This window comes from Malaclemys terrapin, chromosome 4 (assembly GCF_027887155.1).
Source record: "Malaclemys terrapin pileata isolate rMalTer1 chromosome 4, rMalTer1.hap1, whole genome shotgun sequence".
NCBI classification, from domain to species: Eukaryota; Metazoa; Chordata; order Testudines; family Emydidae; genus Malaclemys; species Malaclemys terrapin.
In genome coordinates this window covers 108,979,296-108,997,603 of record NC_071508.1, presented here as the reverse complement: position 1 = coordinate 108,997,603, position 18,308 = coordinate 108,979,296, and the positions used below count along the sequence as shown (strand labels likewise).

The window sequence follows — 18,308 nt, the reverse complement described above, 5'->3', positions numbered from 1 at the left end:
AAGTAATGCAACCCCTTTAAAGCTGAAAAATGCATTTGACCTAATGGATGCATTAGTGACTTCAGTGCAAAAGAATTAGTTCGTGCTTCTTGGATTTACTGCCAGAAGTTATAACATCTGATACTCACTAATGTGTACAATTAGGTACTGAAACACTCACATTTTCCAGGAACCTCTGAGCACCATGAAACTACACCTTTTATTGTGCTATTCAGATGGCTTAAATCCTGAAACTAGATTAGGAATTCACTACCCAAAAGCAATTGAGGGGAAGATTATCAACAGGCACCAGGAAATGACACATGGAAAATTTAGATGGTACTAGTTGCATTTTCCACAGTGAAGGTACTGGAGATGCAGTTTTTATGTCTGTGTAGTTTCACATTTTAAGTATTAGCATAGGTAGTATCATTATAGGTTAACTATTTCTCCTCTTCCTCTTCCCCCTTGTCTATATATCTTTGTCATTTTTTCTTTTGTCTTTTATTTTCTATAATTTCCATTATTTGCCATAACACATGCATCAAACTTTTGGGGGTGAGGGTCAGGCAGGAAACAACTTATCCACCATGATCAACACAACTCTCATAAGTCAGTTCTTATGTAGTTTACCCTAACCAGAAATACTTTTCCAGGCTGGCTAAGTGAGTGGCTTTTAGGTTAGAAGATCTAAGGATTTTACCTCATAGCTACATGATGGGCCATATTTTTCTTCCCTGTTACTTAGAAGTTCATATATTTTATCATTTCCTATTTCAGGGACAATACTTAAAATAATTTGGAATATAGCTGTGAACATTTTATGATGTAATGTTTTTCTTTTGGAAAATGCTGATTTGACAAAATCAAAACATTTCATGGCAGTGCATCTATTTTGTTGAAATTTTTGATGGGAAATTATTGAAACATTTCATAGGGATGAAACAGTCCATTCAGACTTCATCATTTTGATAACAAATATGTTATTAATGAAATCTTTCAACTTTTATAACAGTAAAAATAATAAAATTATAAAAGTCAAAATGATACAGTTGAAACAAAACGATTTGACCTTACTGAAATGAAATCTTTTAATAAAGTCCAAATGAAATATTTTGTTTCACAAAAAAATTCCAAGATTTCTACTCTTCGTCCGAATTCAGGATGAGAAACAATTTCAAAATCTTTTCCCATGGGACGGGAATTCCATTTTTCAACAAGCTCTAATTTGAACAATTGAAGTCAATGGAGTGATACCAATTCACATCAGCTGAGGATCAGACCCACTGTATCTTTTCTGCTTTCCATCTGCAGGAGATATGCCCTCTTTCATTGAATAGACATCAGTTCCCTATCCTTCACCAACCAGGAATCGCCTAATGTCTCTGCAAAAGATCTGGGAGATATCCAAGAAGAGCAGCTTTCCTTTGATGGCTTTTTTAGGTTAAGGATTAAGATGACATTTTTAATCTTCATGAATGGGGGCTATAGGCAGGGCCAGTTCTGGGCAAGCAGGATGGTTGTCCTGGGTGCCAACTTCCAGGGGTGCTGAAGTGCTGTGCTGTTTTTTCCCCCACTCTGATCCTGACTGGCTGGTTGTGTTTTCTCCCACTTTCAGCTGCTGTCAGGGAGCATGGTCCTAAAACATTTTCTGTTCTGGCTGGCAAAATGGCTAGGGCTGCTGCTGGCTCTAGACCTGTTCAGGCCCACAAAGCTCAGTGTTATAGGAATATGAAAAGGGAAGGAGGCCAGGCCTGATTTAGATATCATCATTCATCTCCCTTTACTTTCACCAGCTGCTAGGACCTTTGGATGTCACAGATATCTTATTTATTATGTTCAATAGCATCGTAACAACCTTCTCAGCCACTTTAAGCACCTATGAAAATCTCTCTCAAGAAACTAATCTGACACACTGAAAGTCTGAGATTTGAGGGTTCATTATTTTTTGGAAAACAGAAACACCTGATAGCGTGATTATTTAAATCACTGTTGTATTAAAAGCAATGCTGTGCAGCTGCACACCTGGGGCGAAAACTACAATGGTTTCAGTTATTTAAGTACCTTTAAGATCATAAGGTAAATATGGAATAGAGATCAATGTTTAAACTATCTCCTGCAAGCGTGCTTAAATACATAGATATTGTCACAATTTTGTGATCAACCAATGGCAATGGACACCAAAGTAGACAAGTTAGTGAAGAATTGCCCATATTTGAAAAGAAATACCAGTAGGATGAAAGTTGCTGTCTTCTGTTTAACCTTGCAACTGTCAGGCCTCATTGAAAATAATGAGGCTTAACAATCATAGCTTCTGCTCTTCAGATGAATGATGACTGCAATCATCAAAATGAGGTATCCAGCACCAAGTACAAACTCTGCAGAGCTTAGGTGCTTTTTATTTCAGTCCTGTATGGATTTGCATTTATGTATTGATTATTAGAAAAAACGATTATTAATAGTAGGAGATTAAGAAACCACATCTCTAACATGGATCTAAACAATTCTGTGAAATAAAAAATAACAGCTAATTATGAATTAAATCACAAAGAGGGTGAAATACACCTTTGTGCAGAGAGCCAGCAAAATGCCTACTTGTACCCCTAAAAGCCCTCTTAATCCCATAAAATAGTGCTATGGCCTAAATCAGTGGTTAACAAGCCCTGGTACAAGCTTCAGGACTCTCTTTTGGGAACTATAATTCTATGTCCCTGTTGTCCATCACAGAGCCCAATTCTGCCACCCTTACTTACAGAGTAGCACCTTTCTCTGTGAATAGTCAACTAAAGTTAATGAGACTACCTGTGTAGTAAGGTATTACCCAGAGTGAGTAACGGTGACAAAATTGGGCTGCTGCAGATTTCCTGGTTGTGCCGTCTAATCCACGGTGGAGCTTGTTGCTCCAAATGCCATTCTTATGACAGAGATAGTAGCCTAAATTCCATTGTGCATGCATAGCTGAATGGGAGGTGTAGGAAACTAGTTGGTACACCAGATCTCTTAATTTAGGTAATTTTTTATAAAAAGGATGGAGGCCAATAACCTATAGGAAATAATATTAAGAACATAAGAATGGCCATACTGGGTCATGCCAATGGTCTATCTAGCCCAGTATCCTGTTGTCTAACAGTGGCCGGTGCCAGATGCTTCAGAAGGAATTAACAGAACAGGGCAATTTATTGAGGGATCCATCCCCTGTCATCTAGTCCCAGCTTCTGGCAGTTAGAAATGTAGGGACAGCCAGAGCATGGGGTTGTGTCCTTGACCATCTTGGCTAATAGCCATCGATGGACCTATCCTCCCTGAACTTACTTAATTATTTTTTGAACCCATTTATCAAGTTTTGGCCTTCACAACATCCCCTGGCAATGAGTTTCAGTGGTGACTGGGTGTTGTGTGATGAAGTACTTCCTTATGTTTGTTTTAAACCTGCGGTCTATTAATTTCATTGGGTGAACACTAGTTCTTGTGTTATGTGAGGGGGCAAATTACACTTCCTTATTTACTTTCTCCTTAACATTCATTATATACCTCTATACTATCCCCCCCTTAGTCACCTCTTTTCTAAGATGAACAGTCCCAGTCTTTTTGCTCTCTTCGCATATGGAAGCTGTTCCAGACCCCTAATCATTTTTGTTGTCCATCTCTGTACTTTTTCCAATTTAATATATATTTTTTGAGACGGGGTGACAAGAACCGTATGCAGTATTCAAGGTGGGGGCATACCACGGATTTATATAGTGACACTATGATATTTTCCGTCTTATTGTCTATCACTTTCCTAATGGTTCCTAACAGTGTTAGCTTTTTTGACTGCTGCTGCACATTGAGCCGATGTTTTCAGAGAACTATCCATGATGACTCCCAGATCTCTTCTTGACTAGTAACAGATAATTTAGACCCCATCATTTTGTACATATTAGGGCTGTCAATTAATTGCAGTTAACTCACGCGATTAACTAAAAAAAAATTAATCGCGATTAATAGCACTGTTAAACAATAGAATACCAGTTGAAATATATTAAATATTTTTGGATGTTTTTCTACATTTAAAATATATTGATTTCTATTAAAACACAGACTACAAAGTGTACAGTGCTCACTTTATATTATTATTTTATTACAAATATTTGCACAGTAAAAATGAAAAAATGATAAAAGAAATGGTATTTTTCAATTCACCTCATACAAGTACTGTAGTGCAATCTCTTTATCATGAAAGTATAACTTACAAATGTAGATTTTTTTTGTTATATAACTACTCTCTCTCTCTCTCTCTCTATCTCTCTCTCTCTCTCTCTCTCTCTCAAAAAAAAATGTAAAACTTTAGCACCTACAAGTCCACTCAGTCCTACTTCTTGTTCAGCCAATCACTAAGACAAACAAGTTTGTTTACATTTACAGGAGATGCGGTTGCCTGCTTCTTATTTACAATGTCACCTGAAAGTGAGAACAGGCATTTGCATGGCACTTCTGTAGCCAGCATTGCAAGGTATTTATGTGACAGATATGCTAAATATTCATATGCCCCTTCATGCTTCAGTCACCATTCCAGAGGACATGCTTCCATGCTGATGATGCTCAAAAATAATGCATTAATTTTGTGCATTAATTTTTAATAATGCATTAAATAAACATTTGTGACTGAACTCCTTGGGGATGAACTGTATGTCTTTGGCTCTGTTTTACCTGCATTCTGCCATATAGACTCATAGACTCATAGACTCTAAGGTCAGAAGGGACCATTATGATCATCTAGTCTGACCTCCCGCATGATGCGGGCCACAAAAGCTGACCCACCCACTCCCGGAAGAATTCTCTCCCTTGACTCAGCTGTTGAAGTCCCTAAATCATGATTTAAAGACTTCAAATCACTGAGAATCCTCCAGCAAGCGACCCCTGCCCCATGCTGCATGTTATAGCAATCTTGGATGATAACCCAGCACGTTTGTTTTAAGAACACTTTCACAGCAGATTTGACAAAACGCAAAGAAGATACCAATGTGAGATTTCTAAAAATAGCTACAGCACTTGACCCAAGGTTTAAGAATCAGAACTGCCTTCCAAAATCTGAGAGGGACAAGGTGTGGAGCATGCTTTCAGAAGTCTTAAAAGAGCAACACTCAAATGCAGAAACCACAGAACCCGAGCCACCAAAAAAGAAAATCGACCTTCTGCTGGTGGCCTCTGACTCAGATGATGAAAATTAACATGCATCGGTCTGCTCTGCTTTGGCCGTTATCGAGCAGAACCCATCATCAGCATGGACGCATGTCCTATGGAATGGTGGTTGAAGATGAAGGGACATATGAATCTTTAGCACATCTGGCACATAAATATCTTGCGACGCCTGCTACAACAATGCCATGAAAACGCCTGTTCTCATTTTCAGGTGACATTATAAACAAGAAACGGGCAGCTTTATCTTCTCCAAATTGTAACCAAGTTTGTTTGTCTGAGCGATTGGCTGAAGTAGGACTGAGTGGACTTGTAGGCTCTAAAGTTTTACATTGTTTATTTTTCAATGCAGTTATTTTTTGTACATAATTCTACATTTGTAAGCTCAACTTTCATGATAAAGAGATTGCACTACAGTACTTGTATAAGGTGAATTGAAAAATACTATTTATTTTGTTTTTTACAGTGCAAATATTTGTTATGAAAATAAATATAAAGTGAGCACTGTAGACTTTGTATTCTGTGTTGTAATTGAAACCAATATATTTGAAAATGTAGACAACATCCAAAAATAATTAAATACATGGTATTCCATTATTGTTTAACAACACGATTAATAGCGATTAATTATTTAATCGCTTGACAGCCCTAGTACATATGTATTCATTTTTATTCATTTTGTATATTTGTTTTGATATATTTTAGTTAAGTTGCAAACATATTTATTACGTTTGTCTATGATCTTGCAAAACAGGATGAATTAATCTTTTCACTGCTGTGAGTCTTATACTGTGAAGAAATACCTTGTGGAGGAGGTGCTCTTCTGAGGATAACTGAAATGTATAAGGCAACGCTTATTCCAAAGAATAAGCCTGGATAATGACCCAATTTGCTTCACCTTTTGAAGCTACCCAAAGAGGACACTCAGGAAAAAGAGATTTTTCTGACCTTTTAGTGAAGATTGAACATGCATGACTGCCTGGTGGAAAAAAATCAACCTAGTGACCAAGGTCCAGATGTTTAAAGATATTTAGGGCCCTGAAGATAACAGATAGGCTCATAGTGGAGTTCTCAAAAGTGCCTAATCTTGTTAGGCACTTAACTCGCATTGATTTCAATAGGACAGGCACCTAACCTGCTTAGGTATTTTTAGAAATTCCACGAGGCACCTCTCTGCACCTTTAGATGCCTAAATGCCTTGAAAATCTAGCTCTAAGAGATTAATTCCCCTTACAAATATCACTTTACTGGTGTGCAATTTCTTTTTGCTATATTGTATCTATATATTCAAAGACCTATGTTAAAAGAAACAAAAACATTGGGCCAAATTATGTCCTCATATGGATATGTACTGCTCCACCTTTAGTCATATTGAGCTGCACATTCCAAGGGCAATAAATTCCATGCTTAAAGGATGGATAAAATTTGCCATATTCGAAGAGCAGAAAAAGGAGTGAGAAATATTCTTTATCTTATTTCTATAGTGCCTACCTAATAACCCTGCACAATAAGAAAAGTCCTACAGTTTAAAGGCAAAGACATCTGCAAAGCTGATACATGAGTATTTCTTACTTTAGCAAGAGATGTATTGCCTTTAAGACTCTTGAGTTGTGCTAGACTAATCGTGGTCTTTTTTTATATGAAGTTGGAGTTAATTCTAGGCCAAAAGCAAGGATATCTGTGGCTGAATGTAGTAGCAAATAGCTTTACTGGTGGGGTCTGCTACTGTGATGTTACCAGGTGGAATAAATTCTTCATGAAATGTTCATAAGCTTTGAGAAGAAGGTCCCATCTACAGAAGCAGACTGCCTAAGCAGTCAGGGATTTCTTTTCCAAGACATAGTCTGCTTGCTTGCTTATGCAGTTACTTTAGGTTTGTGCTCTCTTGTCCCTTATGTATGCTGTTCTGGTTTGAATTCTGGATGTGGTTAGACAGTTCTAAGTGCTTGACTGATTTGATTTTTAGTAGATTTATGGATTTTCCTTCATTGATGTTTCCTTTTGGGTTGCCATACATTGGAGGTGGGCTCCAGATTTCCAGAGGCTGATGTCTACTCTTATTATGAATAATTCTGAATTATATAGAAGTTTCCTTATTAAAATAGATTTAAAAATTCTCAATGACAGAAACTTTAATATTAGCTATAGGGCTCTAGTCACTGCTCTGTCAGTTCACCCCTCCTACAGGAGATCAGATAAGGAAATACAGCTTTAAACTGGGGTTTGGACTTACTATAAGATCTACTGATGAAGGCTGAGAGAAGTGCTGAATCAGCGCATTCCCCCCTGTGCCCCTTCTCTGGCCTGCGCTGCCCATTTTATGGTGGACAGTGACATTTAGCCACAAACCTTGAGTAAGGGCTTGTGTAGATCTGCACTGCTCCAAGGGGATCACTGGGGAGATTACAGCTCAGGTCTACCTAAAATTTACCTCTACTAGAGAATAGCATCCTTCAATTAGCCTTATGTGCTATCTGCACAGCAATACATAGACTAGGGCAAAACAATAGCTTCTACCTGCAGATGGATGATAAAAGCAATAAAAACAAAACCCTTGTGGATTTTGAAATACTATATAAAGGCTTATAAAACTACACTCTAACCTTTGGTTATCTGTCCAACAGATTAGATTAGGCTCAGGCCATGAAGATGGCCTTACTTGGGTTCTTGATGGTTTCTTGTGGAATGTATTTTGCTGACATTAATGCCTCTCCCAAACCCAACAGTTCTGACACATTCCATGACGAGTAAGAGGCAGTAGACAGAAAGAGCGGGAGATGTCGGTGTTTAACAGATCAAGTGGCAGGTCTTCTACAATCCTGTAATAGATTATTTATTGGATGAAGTCTTGATATGGATTAGAGGCATCATGCAGCTTTCCTCACACTTAACAAATATTCTTCTACATCATGTCTGGATGTCTTTCTTAACAAAACACTCTGGGCTCAGTCAGAAATTATGAACTGGATGCAGGAATTACTGGGTGAATTCTAGGGCCCGTGTTATGTTGGAGGTCAGACAGGATGAATAAAATGGTCCCTTTTGGCCTTAAAACATAAGAATCTAAGAGACTGATTGAGCAGAGCCTGTTAGCTCTAAATCACATTACACCACCATGATGAATTAACCTACTCCAGGAACTGCCACCAACTACTGATTGGCCAACACTGTTTGTTATGTCACTCCAGTAAGTATGTTCCAATGAGCTCCCAGGCTTAAATTTGGCAGTGGAAGTTATTGTCTCACAGTTACACACTGACCTAAAAACAAGCATTTCTAATAAAACTCCTTCAGCAGTTTCTCTACCAGAAAGAATAATTTTGTACTGGATTAAACTTAGAGGTAAATACAGCCAGTTGGGCTCCTTTCAAAATAAATCTGGTTTACATGGGCCTTGGCTAAAATATTAAATATTGTTCTGTGGCCCACAATAGCTAATCTTGCCAAATAGTTTCCCCCTATACCTTCTGTCTCAAAGATTATGAGCCTGACATCAGCATTGCCATGTACCTTCTACCATCACTTACATCAAGGAAAAGTGAGTGTAAAACACTACCATTCTGTTTTGATAGTGTTTTACTCCCAATGGAGAATTAGGCCCTGTGTCCGTATTTGGGACTTAAGTCATTCTTGCTAAGGGTACAGCTGTTCCCCTATTTTAGAGTACTTACGAAGAAGTGCATTTACAACTGGGTTTCAGTACAACCAGGCTCCCATGTGTTTATCTTTTCAAATGCATGCTCTTTGGAGCAAGGACTGTCTTTATTTGCTGTACTGTACCATTCTGTGCAAGCTGTTGACACTAAACAAATAATAATAATTAGAATAGATGACAGATTCACATATTTAAAGGCCAGAAGAGACCATTAGATCCTCCTGGCCACAGAATTTCATCGAGTTATCCCTTTATGGAGCCCAATAACTTGTATGGTAGCTTCATTAGTGGCCCACTGATCCCACATGTATATTAGAAACCACTTTATAAATTCTTTCTTTATGTATGACTTATTTTATACTGATTTCTCCATGACAGTTTGTCACTGACAATTATTGCTTCAGGTCATTTTGTTCCATAGTTTATTCTCTTCCTGTAGAGTTCATATAAAAAATCCTGGCATCAGAACATGTGTCTTGGAATGACCACATTTTCACAGCTTTTTTGCTTACATTAACTGGGAGTTTATTTGATTTACATACCAAATATTTACTGGAACAATTCTCTCTGTCACATGCATAAGAAAAACTAGCAGTTTTGCCTTTCAGGTCAGATAGCTTTACCATAGAAAGCCTTTGTGCCAAAGTATTTATTGGTTTGAAGGGAGGAGAAATCACTACTTCCTATCAACCACAGAAGAATACTAGCCTTTCATTTTGGTAGTGCTGTTTGATGTTATTAAAAAGTCATGAACTCCTGAAAGACTCAGTCTCTCTCCTAACAGCTCCCCACCCTTCTCTCAAGAGCATTCCTTCCAGAGAAAAGCTGCATGTGTATCTAGCTGTGATATTCATGTGCCGCACGGCGTTTAAGGGCAGATTCTCAGCTGGCATAATCAGCATATTGACTCCAACAGAACTATGACGATTTACATCAGCTGAGGAGTTGTTTCAATAATACTTCTGATCGGGTCACTTATTTTCTGCAGTGTCCTGTTATATACAATCAATTTAGCAAGACAACCAACATTCTTCTTAGGAGTTGTATTTACTGCTGCTAAAGCAGGCCAGCTGACAGGTGTCATAGGATACCCACACAGACAAAAGGCAAGTTACTGGCAATATGGAAGAACAGTGTGGGATACCAGTAGCTCTGTGGGATCTTTCAAATCTAAGCTAGGACCCTGGGGTGGTTGCAAGGTCCCAGATGAGGGTTTTTTTGTTTGAATGGCTGTTTTAAAGAACTATTCTTTGGATCCTCTAGTATTTCTACAGGTTACAGAACAGATAGTACTTATCTGCAATGGCACCAAAGGTAAGCCCTTGCTTAGCCTGCTGGGCAATGCCGCAAATCCATTTCTCTTTCTTTTTAAAATCAAAACTGATTACCACAGCCTGCTGTGCCTATTGTCACCATGTAGAGTATTCATAAACTCTAGGTTGGAGTATGTGATCATGGAACAATCATGGAACAGTATGTGGATGTTTTTCTTTCCATAAGAGATGAGGTTTGTGATCACAGAGATTGAGACTGATAGTGAGAAAGCTTGCCTGCTAACCAATAAACTGAACCAGTATGAAGCTGAGAAAGCCATACACATATTGTAAAGTAATAAGATCAAGAATACGAGGGTCTCATTTTTTGTTTTGTTTTTAAACCACTGAAAAAGAATAAGATGATCAAAGCAACAAGATCAGGGTTTGAAATTTTCTCTGTTCCTAAGTCTGGTAGTTGCTATATTCAGTCTTGGATCAGTGCCTGCTAGACTGAGGGACAGTGACTGATTTTAATGGCCCACTGTCTCCCAAACCCCAGGGTTGGAAAAGAATGTGAGTACAATTATAGCGAGCTGAGAATTCTGCCCATTCAATGCAGGGCTAGCTCTAGGGCTTCTTATGAGGAATAGGCAAACGTCCTGCAGTGACCCACACTAGCAGATACTTAAAGTTTTGTTGGGCCAGGAAATTATTCTGTACGGGACAGCAATTCCTATTCCAAAACACCTGTCCCTCCAGGGATGCATGTTAGCCCCCCACTAGTAGTGGGGAGGGCTTCTAATAATAAAATACCAAGGCTAAGATTTTGTCATGGTTATTTTTATAAAAGTCACGGACAGATCACAAGCAATAAACAAAAATTCGCAGAAGCTATGACCTGTCTGTGACTTTTGCTGCTCCATGGCTTCCCCACCGTGGGAGCTCTGGGGATCCCCCTCCGCCTCAGCAGCTGGAAGCTGAAGGGTGGGCTGGGAGCTGCAGGGTGGTCATATTTCCCAAAGAAAAAACAGGACACCCCCAGCTGCTTGCCCAAGGTGCCCCCTCATCCTTGCTCCAGCTGTCGCCTGTCACTGGAACCCTGAGGAGGGACCCCCTCAGGAGTCTGTCACCTGTAGCTGGAACTTTGCAGGGGTTGCTGCTGTCGCTGGTTGCTGCTGTCGCCTGTCACTGAAACCCTACCAGGGTTCCACTGATTGCCAGCTCCAGAGTCCCGCAGTCCCTTGGGCTGAAGCAGAGGATGTCACGGAGGTCTCTGGAAGTCATAGCTTCTGTGACTTCCATGACCTCCGTGACATAAACGTATCCTTAACTATTACCACTACTTAGCACTTAGAGTGCGTTTTACCATAAAACTTACCAAAAAAAGTGCTTCACAAAAGCAAGTGAGTAACATTAGCTCTATTTCTCAGATGGGAAAATGGTTGAGCAGAGACGTTACCGGTAAGTGACTTGCTCAAGCTCAAACAATAAACCAGTATGGCCCCAATCCTGCAAACACTTAATGCAAGTGTTTAACTTTATTCACAAGTAGTCTCAATGAGTAGGATTGCTCATGCGTGCAAAGTTAAGCACATGCATAAGCGTTTGCAGGACCAGGACTGAAGAAAGCTGGGAATAGACCCCCTCTCTCTTGGCTCCCAGTCCCATGGCCCATCCATTGGACCACGTTCATCCTTGGGGATCTAGAATGCTTCCAAGTTTTGAGAATTCTCTTAATGATATGAATCAGAGGGTATGTGCTGCAGGAATTGGAATTAATACAATAATATATTCTGTTGGAGATTTTTGCCCTCTTTAGAAATACTCAAAAATGACCTCAAAAACTGATTATCTGACAACTGTAAAAACGTTAAGCATATAAATCAGTTCTATAGTATTTTGTGTTAGTTACACAGTAAGCCAAATGGTGTATTTTTAAAAGTCTCTAGGGAAGCTGTGAGTATCTTTAAACTTTAAATGTTAATGCCATCATTCTAATGCCTCTCTGTATGCTTCAGACAAGTCCTCCTTGTAAGACCAGATCTGACCTTCTTGTCTGTCTATTCCATGTTAGCTCCACCTCTTTTATGTGTGCCCTAGTCAAATCTTGTTTACAATGAGGTTTGCAAAATTGCAAATACTGTTACACTGCCCAGGTTTGTGTTTCTCAAGCGCATCCCACCAAGACGTAGTTTTGGCAGTCACTGCTTAAAACACTAAACACCCTCTTGACACTGTAAACAATGAAGACAAGATCATGTTCTTTCTTGATTCTGTGCATATTTTACAAACACTGAGGCAGACTCTTGGGCTCTAGACAGCTCTTATTTTTCTTCTCCCTTCTTGTAGGTAGCCGTACCATTATGACTGAGAGCAATGGGGAGTCTATGGAGCAAATTCTTCCTGTCCTCCCACCCCAAACAACCATCAATTTCCCTTGAATATACTTTTAGAAAAAACCTTTTTTTTAATATAGGCGTGATGTATTTTAGTTGATTTTCCCTCCTGGCATAACTGAGGTGATGTTGCCCAAGCTGAAATGGCAGAGATGGTGCCATAGAGAGATCAAATGACAGTGGGAAACGGTTTGGAGGTACAGAAACATAGTTAGTTAAGCTCTCACTTGTGATAACTCCTTCATGACAGACGACAGATGAGTAGCCCAAACTGCCCAACCTTCTGGCAGAATCCAATGGCATATACCGAGCAATACATCTTGCCCATAGACCTTTCAGTACCTCTGGATTTGGAGGTATTCACAGTTGGTCAAATCCTGCAAACCATTTCTTGAAAAAACAACCGCAGACTATTTATTACTAATCTCTCAATAATGTAAGGAAAATGCTGTGGATGAGCCATTTCTCTACCTACGTTATCTATTTCTTGTAATGTTTTAAAAATATTTTGGATGGGCATTATTAATGGAGAATTAATGACAACTGGGGCCCCATAGTGCTGGGTGCTGTACAAACACAGACAAGAATACAGAGGTGATCACTTGCACACAATAGAAAAAAAGATCGCAAAGGCACTGTTTGCGGATTAACATTACTCAGCAAAATGTGCCACCTGCACATGCATGGAACTCTCCCTCAAATTATGCTGCATACATGCTGCCTCTCCACATAAATTCCTTGTTTAGAATATTAGAACCTGCTCAAAGTCTTGTGGAAAAAGCTGGCTGTTAGTTTAGTCATTTAATATTGGGTTAGAAATATGAAAAACTACCTTTTCTTCATAGAATTGGGTAGGTTCCACCTTCACAAAGCACTTACACCCCTGGTTAACTTTAAGCAAGTGAGTAGTCCAATTAATTTCAAGTCTGTTTAAAGTTAAGCCTGGGCTGAAGTGCTTTGCTGGATTGGGGCAATAGTTATTTCCATTGGCATTGTAAAAAACAAGAATGACTAGCCCAGCCATTCAGTAAAACTTTGTAAGTAATTCATAAGCCTCCAAAAAGTCTGAATTTTTGCTGAGTTTTTGCAATTACAGTTTTATCTGGCTACAACATTCAAGTTTTTGCATATTTTCAGAAACAATTTCAATATTATTAAAAAATACCCTTATTTATATTCCAACAGCCAAGTCACAAATAAATTATTTTTTACCTTTTTTTATAAATGGCTTTGGCAAGACAATTAAATATCATTTAGTAACAGCAATATAAATATGCCATGGGTATATTTTATTTGAATAGAAATTATTAAAGCTAATGGTTATTTACTGAGACACTTACTTTTTCACCTGGGAAAAAAAGCAAGTTCCACAAAAAAGTTTTCTTACTTGTCTTCAAGGGGTATTTAGCGTGTTTTCAAAAAGGTAATTTAATAGTTTGTCATAGAACAGTTGACTATATGCTTTAAAATGCTATGTAAATATGCTTCTTGGTACTGGACAAAGTGTACAACTCCAAGATCTAATTTGTTTGTGTTATTGGTCTTACTAAATATTAGTCTTTGCTGGTCTGGTTTACACCATTTATCTTGACTATGCCAACATTCTGATTTTGTTCTGAAGTATTCCACAACAAGCTGATGTTATACAATACTAGCCTTAGAGCTAGCTTTTCCAGTTTACTGAGTATACTTAGTATATTTTGTTACTGATAAATCAATAGAACCACATTGTAATGTACAAACTTCCATCTCTGTGAAGCAGCTATAAGCAAACTGTAAATGAACACACAAGTCAAAAAATGGGATGCTGTGATTATGTTGACTCTGAAAACATTTGATTTTCATACATTTTACCGTACAGGAAAAATAAATTGTAGCACTGCCTGCATTTTCTTGAACATTAAAGTGATAAATATTCAAAGGATGATAAATATGTGTTTTTAGATCCTAGTTATTCATGTTTAAAAACAATTATTGTGAGGATCTGTGTTGCAGGCCATATTTTATAGCAGACAAGTAAAATAAATGTACAAGTAAATAGATAAATACCTGACTTAGGCTATGTCTATACTTAAAATTGTACAGCTGTAGCAGTCAGTGTAGTAGACACTTACTACAGTGATGGGAGGCGCTCACCCATCACTGCGGGTAATTTACCACCCCTAAAGGTAGTTGCTAGGTCAACGGAAGAATTCTTTCATTGACCTAGCAATGTCTACACTAGGGGTTAGGTCGGCTTAACTACGTCTCTTAAGGGTGTGGATTTTTCACACCCCCAAGACATGTAGCTATGACACATGTAACTTTTCAATGTAGACCAACCCTTACATTTTGAGCTTGATTCTGCATCCCATATGCACACAAAATTCCATGAAGGCTACGTAAGTTTGGGCTGTGCAAGGAATGCAGGAATATCTCTGTAAATATCTTGAGGACAGAGTCTCTTGACTTCATTTTTATGTAGATCACTGAACATAAGGTTGCCATTCAACACAAGCCATCAGATGCCAGAAATTTCACTTCAACCCATGGCATCGGGGATCTCAAGAGAAAGATATCCCAGAATGTATCACTCTCTGACACCCCAGAGACTAGGCTTGCAATGAGACTTTTGGTATTTGATTTCAAAGACAGATGTATTATGGGATATCCTCAAAGAAGCAGGAAGTGTCAGGAGGGATTCAGAGATGGGAAATAGATTAGATAAAATTTATTTCTGTGCTGAAGGGTCTCCACAAACTGGCTAGTAGATGGTGGGGGAGGCATTCAGCACATGCATCAGTTCTCATTTTACCTTAGATCATATTTAAATATTTTGTATTGATTTATTGACTTAGATATCAAGGTGATGTAGCAGACTCTACCTAGTTAATTTTAATCAGTATGTATCAAATTGTATTAACACTGAAGATAGGCCAGGGCTGAGACATACTACTTATTGAATAGTAACATAGATAGTCTGCCATCAGAAGTATTGCTTTATTCTTGGAATACTAAGGCATTATTCCTGGACCACTAAGACATTTCAGGTGTTGGAGAAAGATCCTGAATTGTGTCTTTTACATCAGCTGTAGAATCCACCTCCGTGAATTCCTCTGTATATGTATGTTTCAGAGTCCACAGGAACCTTCAATATGTTTTCCAAATTATTTCTGAACTCATGTCCACTGTGTAGTTGTACTGTACAGGATCTGGGAGTATTTTCTTTGACCAACTGAGAAGGTTTCAATTTACCTCCTGGAGGTATCTCTTCTGAACACCGGCTTTTACTGGACGGCAGTAGCTTTATCATCCTGCTATATTAATTTTTCAGCATCTATTTATGAACTATCAACTTCTTTCTTTTAGTACAGTCTCTCTTGCTTATTTTAAATAAGCTAATTGCCACTGGAAGTCTTATTTTCAGATATCTACCCATTCATAATTAGACAGATGATTCTGATTATTCTCGTTTCTTGAGTATATTTTTTGACCATTTTTTTTTGCTAATCCTTTTGACGTTGGATATTTTGAACTGGGTGTAACATGCACAGAAGCCCACTACTCTACAAATGCTATGCATTTTGTATTAGTACGTAGCAGACCATTATCTGAACACATTTGATCAAGAATTTCATGCTTTGCAAAGATAGATTTTCAGGTGACTAATTACTGTTTTACTCAGCTCAAAGTAGCCTGAATATGAGTGATATATGGGAAGAAAATCTAAGCGAAAAAGGAATTCAGGAGAGCAGGCAGTTTGCCAAAGAGACAATATTAAAGGCACAACTGAAAACTATCCCAATGCAAAGGAAAGGCAGGAAGAAGAATAAGAGGCCAAAAATGATTCCATTAGGAGCTCTCTAAACCTGAAAATCAAAAAGGAATCCTACAAAAAAGTGGAAACATAGACAAATTGCTATGGATGAGTATGAAAGACTAGCACAAGCATGTAGAGACAAAATCCAAAAGGCTTAGGCACAAAATGAGTTATATCTAGCAAGGGACATAAAAGGCAATAAGTTCTATAAACACATTAGGAGCAAGAGAAAGATGAAGGACAGTGTAGGTTCTCTACTTAGTGGGGAAGGAGAGCTAATAATGGGATGACATTAAGAAAGCTGAGGTATTTTTTGCTTTAGTCTTCACTAAAAAGAGCAATTGTGACCAGATACTTAACACAATTAATATTAACAAGGGGAAAGGAAAAGAAACCAAAAGAGGAAAAGAACAGATTAAAGACTATTTAGATACGTTAGCTGTATTCAAGTCAACATTGCATTTCAAAATATACAAAGTATATATTCTTAAATCAAATGCTAATATGTTCTCAAGCAGCATTTTTCTTACTTTGACTATTGGTAAATTATTATTATTATTATTGAAGGGAAAAAATTTCATCAGTTTGTGTCTGGTGAAATAGTCAATTACCAATACAAATCTAATCCTACCAACTCTACCTGTGAGGAAAATTTAAAAATCGGGTCACGTTTAGTCTTGAGAAAAGAAGACTGTGGGGGGCCCTAATAATAGTCATCAAATATGTTAAGGGTTGTTATAAAGGGAACGGTGATCAATTTTTCTCCATGTCCACTGATAGTAGGACAAGAAGTAATTGGCTTAATCTGCAGCAAGGGAGATTTAGGTTGGATATTAGGAAAAACTGTCCCACTATAAGGGTAGTTAAGCACTGGAATAAGCTTCCAAGAGAGGCTGTGGAAGCCCTGTCATTAGGGGTTTTAAAAACAGGTTGTACAAACACCTGGTTAGGGATGGTCTAAGTTTACTTGGTCCTGCCTTAGTGCAGGGGGCCGGACTAGATGATCTTTTGCAGTCTGTGACGGGGTTTGCATATGCCACACTAGGCAAGATAGGGTTAACCCTATGTTATGAGCCTCAGTATAAAAGGGAGCCGCCCCGCTCATTCTGGGCTGACCGCAGGGGAGGAAGGATGCTTGGTGGAGGCTCCAGCCCAGGAGCCACTTCAGCCCCTGACTGCAGGAACCAGAAACCCTGAGGCCCAGACAGAAGACTGATTGCCTATTGCCAGCCGACAGGAGTCCCAACAAGCTACCAGCACCGGGGAGCTCGAAGACCCCAGTGATGAATGGACCCCAACTCCAGGACTCATGGCAGGAAGTGGCCCAGGGAGGTGGGGTGAGTGGTAACTCCCATCCGAGGAAAGTTGGTGTGTTGTGGTAGGATCTCCACTGACTGGGTGGTGACCACACTCACTGCCGATAGGGCCCTGGACTGGGACCCGGTTAAGAGAGAGGGTCCAGGTCCTCCTACCCCAGCTGCCACCCACCCCTTGGTGGCAGCCCACTTCACTGATTCTGCCGCATAGCCCTGAGCCCAAGGGCAGCTGTACTGACTCTGGCCACTAGGCTGCGCAGCCCTGAGCCCAAGGGCAGCTGCATAGACTCCAAATATTAGGCTGCCTGGCCTTTAGCCCGAGGTCAGCCATTTTGGCCCTGACCACTGAGCCATGCTGCCTTCAGCCTAAGGATTGTCTGATAAGATGGTAGTTGCGGTGATATCACAACCCCACCTCACCCTGAAATAGGACAGGGTGTGCATACTCCGTGACACAGTCCCTTCCAGCCCTACATTTCTATGAGTCTATAAAACAGGTCTTGCCTTCAAAGGCAAAATGTATCAGCTTTACCAAGTTTTTCTCGTATATACTGAGGATACAATGGTTCTTTAGGTTTTTCTGATAACAACATTTGATGAAAGCAACAGAGAGTCCTGTGGCACCTTTAAGACTAACAGATGTATTGGAGCATAAGCTTTCATGGGTGAATGCCCACTTCGTCGGATGCATTCACCCACGAAAACTTATGCTCCAATACATCTGTTAGT

At 39.1% G+C, this 18,308-nt stretch overlaps 1 protein-coding gene across 5 annotated transcripts in view; it reads right to left on the bottom strand.

Moving 5' to 3' along the window:
* MIPOL1 (mirror-image polydactyly 1) overlaps positions 1-18,308 on the bottom strand; it is a 290,887-nt gene that overhangs the window by 7,957 nt on the left and 264,622 nt on the right. For 4 of the 5 annotated variants that reach the window (XM_054025828.1, XM_054025825.1, XM_054025826.1 and 1 more), the window contains one exon: positions 7,761-7,976. The exons of the other annotated variant lie outside the window; for it this stretch is intronic. In XM_054025828.1, the coding sequence (XP_053881803.1) occupies positions 7,859-7,976 (118 nt within the window). In that variant the 3' untranslated portion in view covers positions 7,761-7,858. The remainder of the gene's footprint in view (positions 1-7,760; positions 7,977-18,308) is intronic. 5 annotated transcript variants of the gene reach the window in all.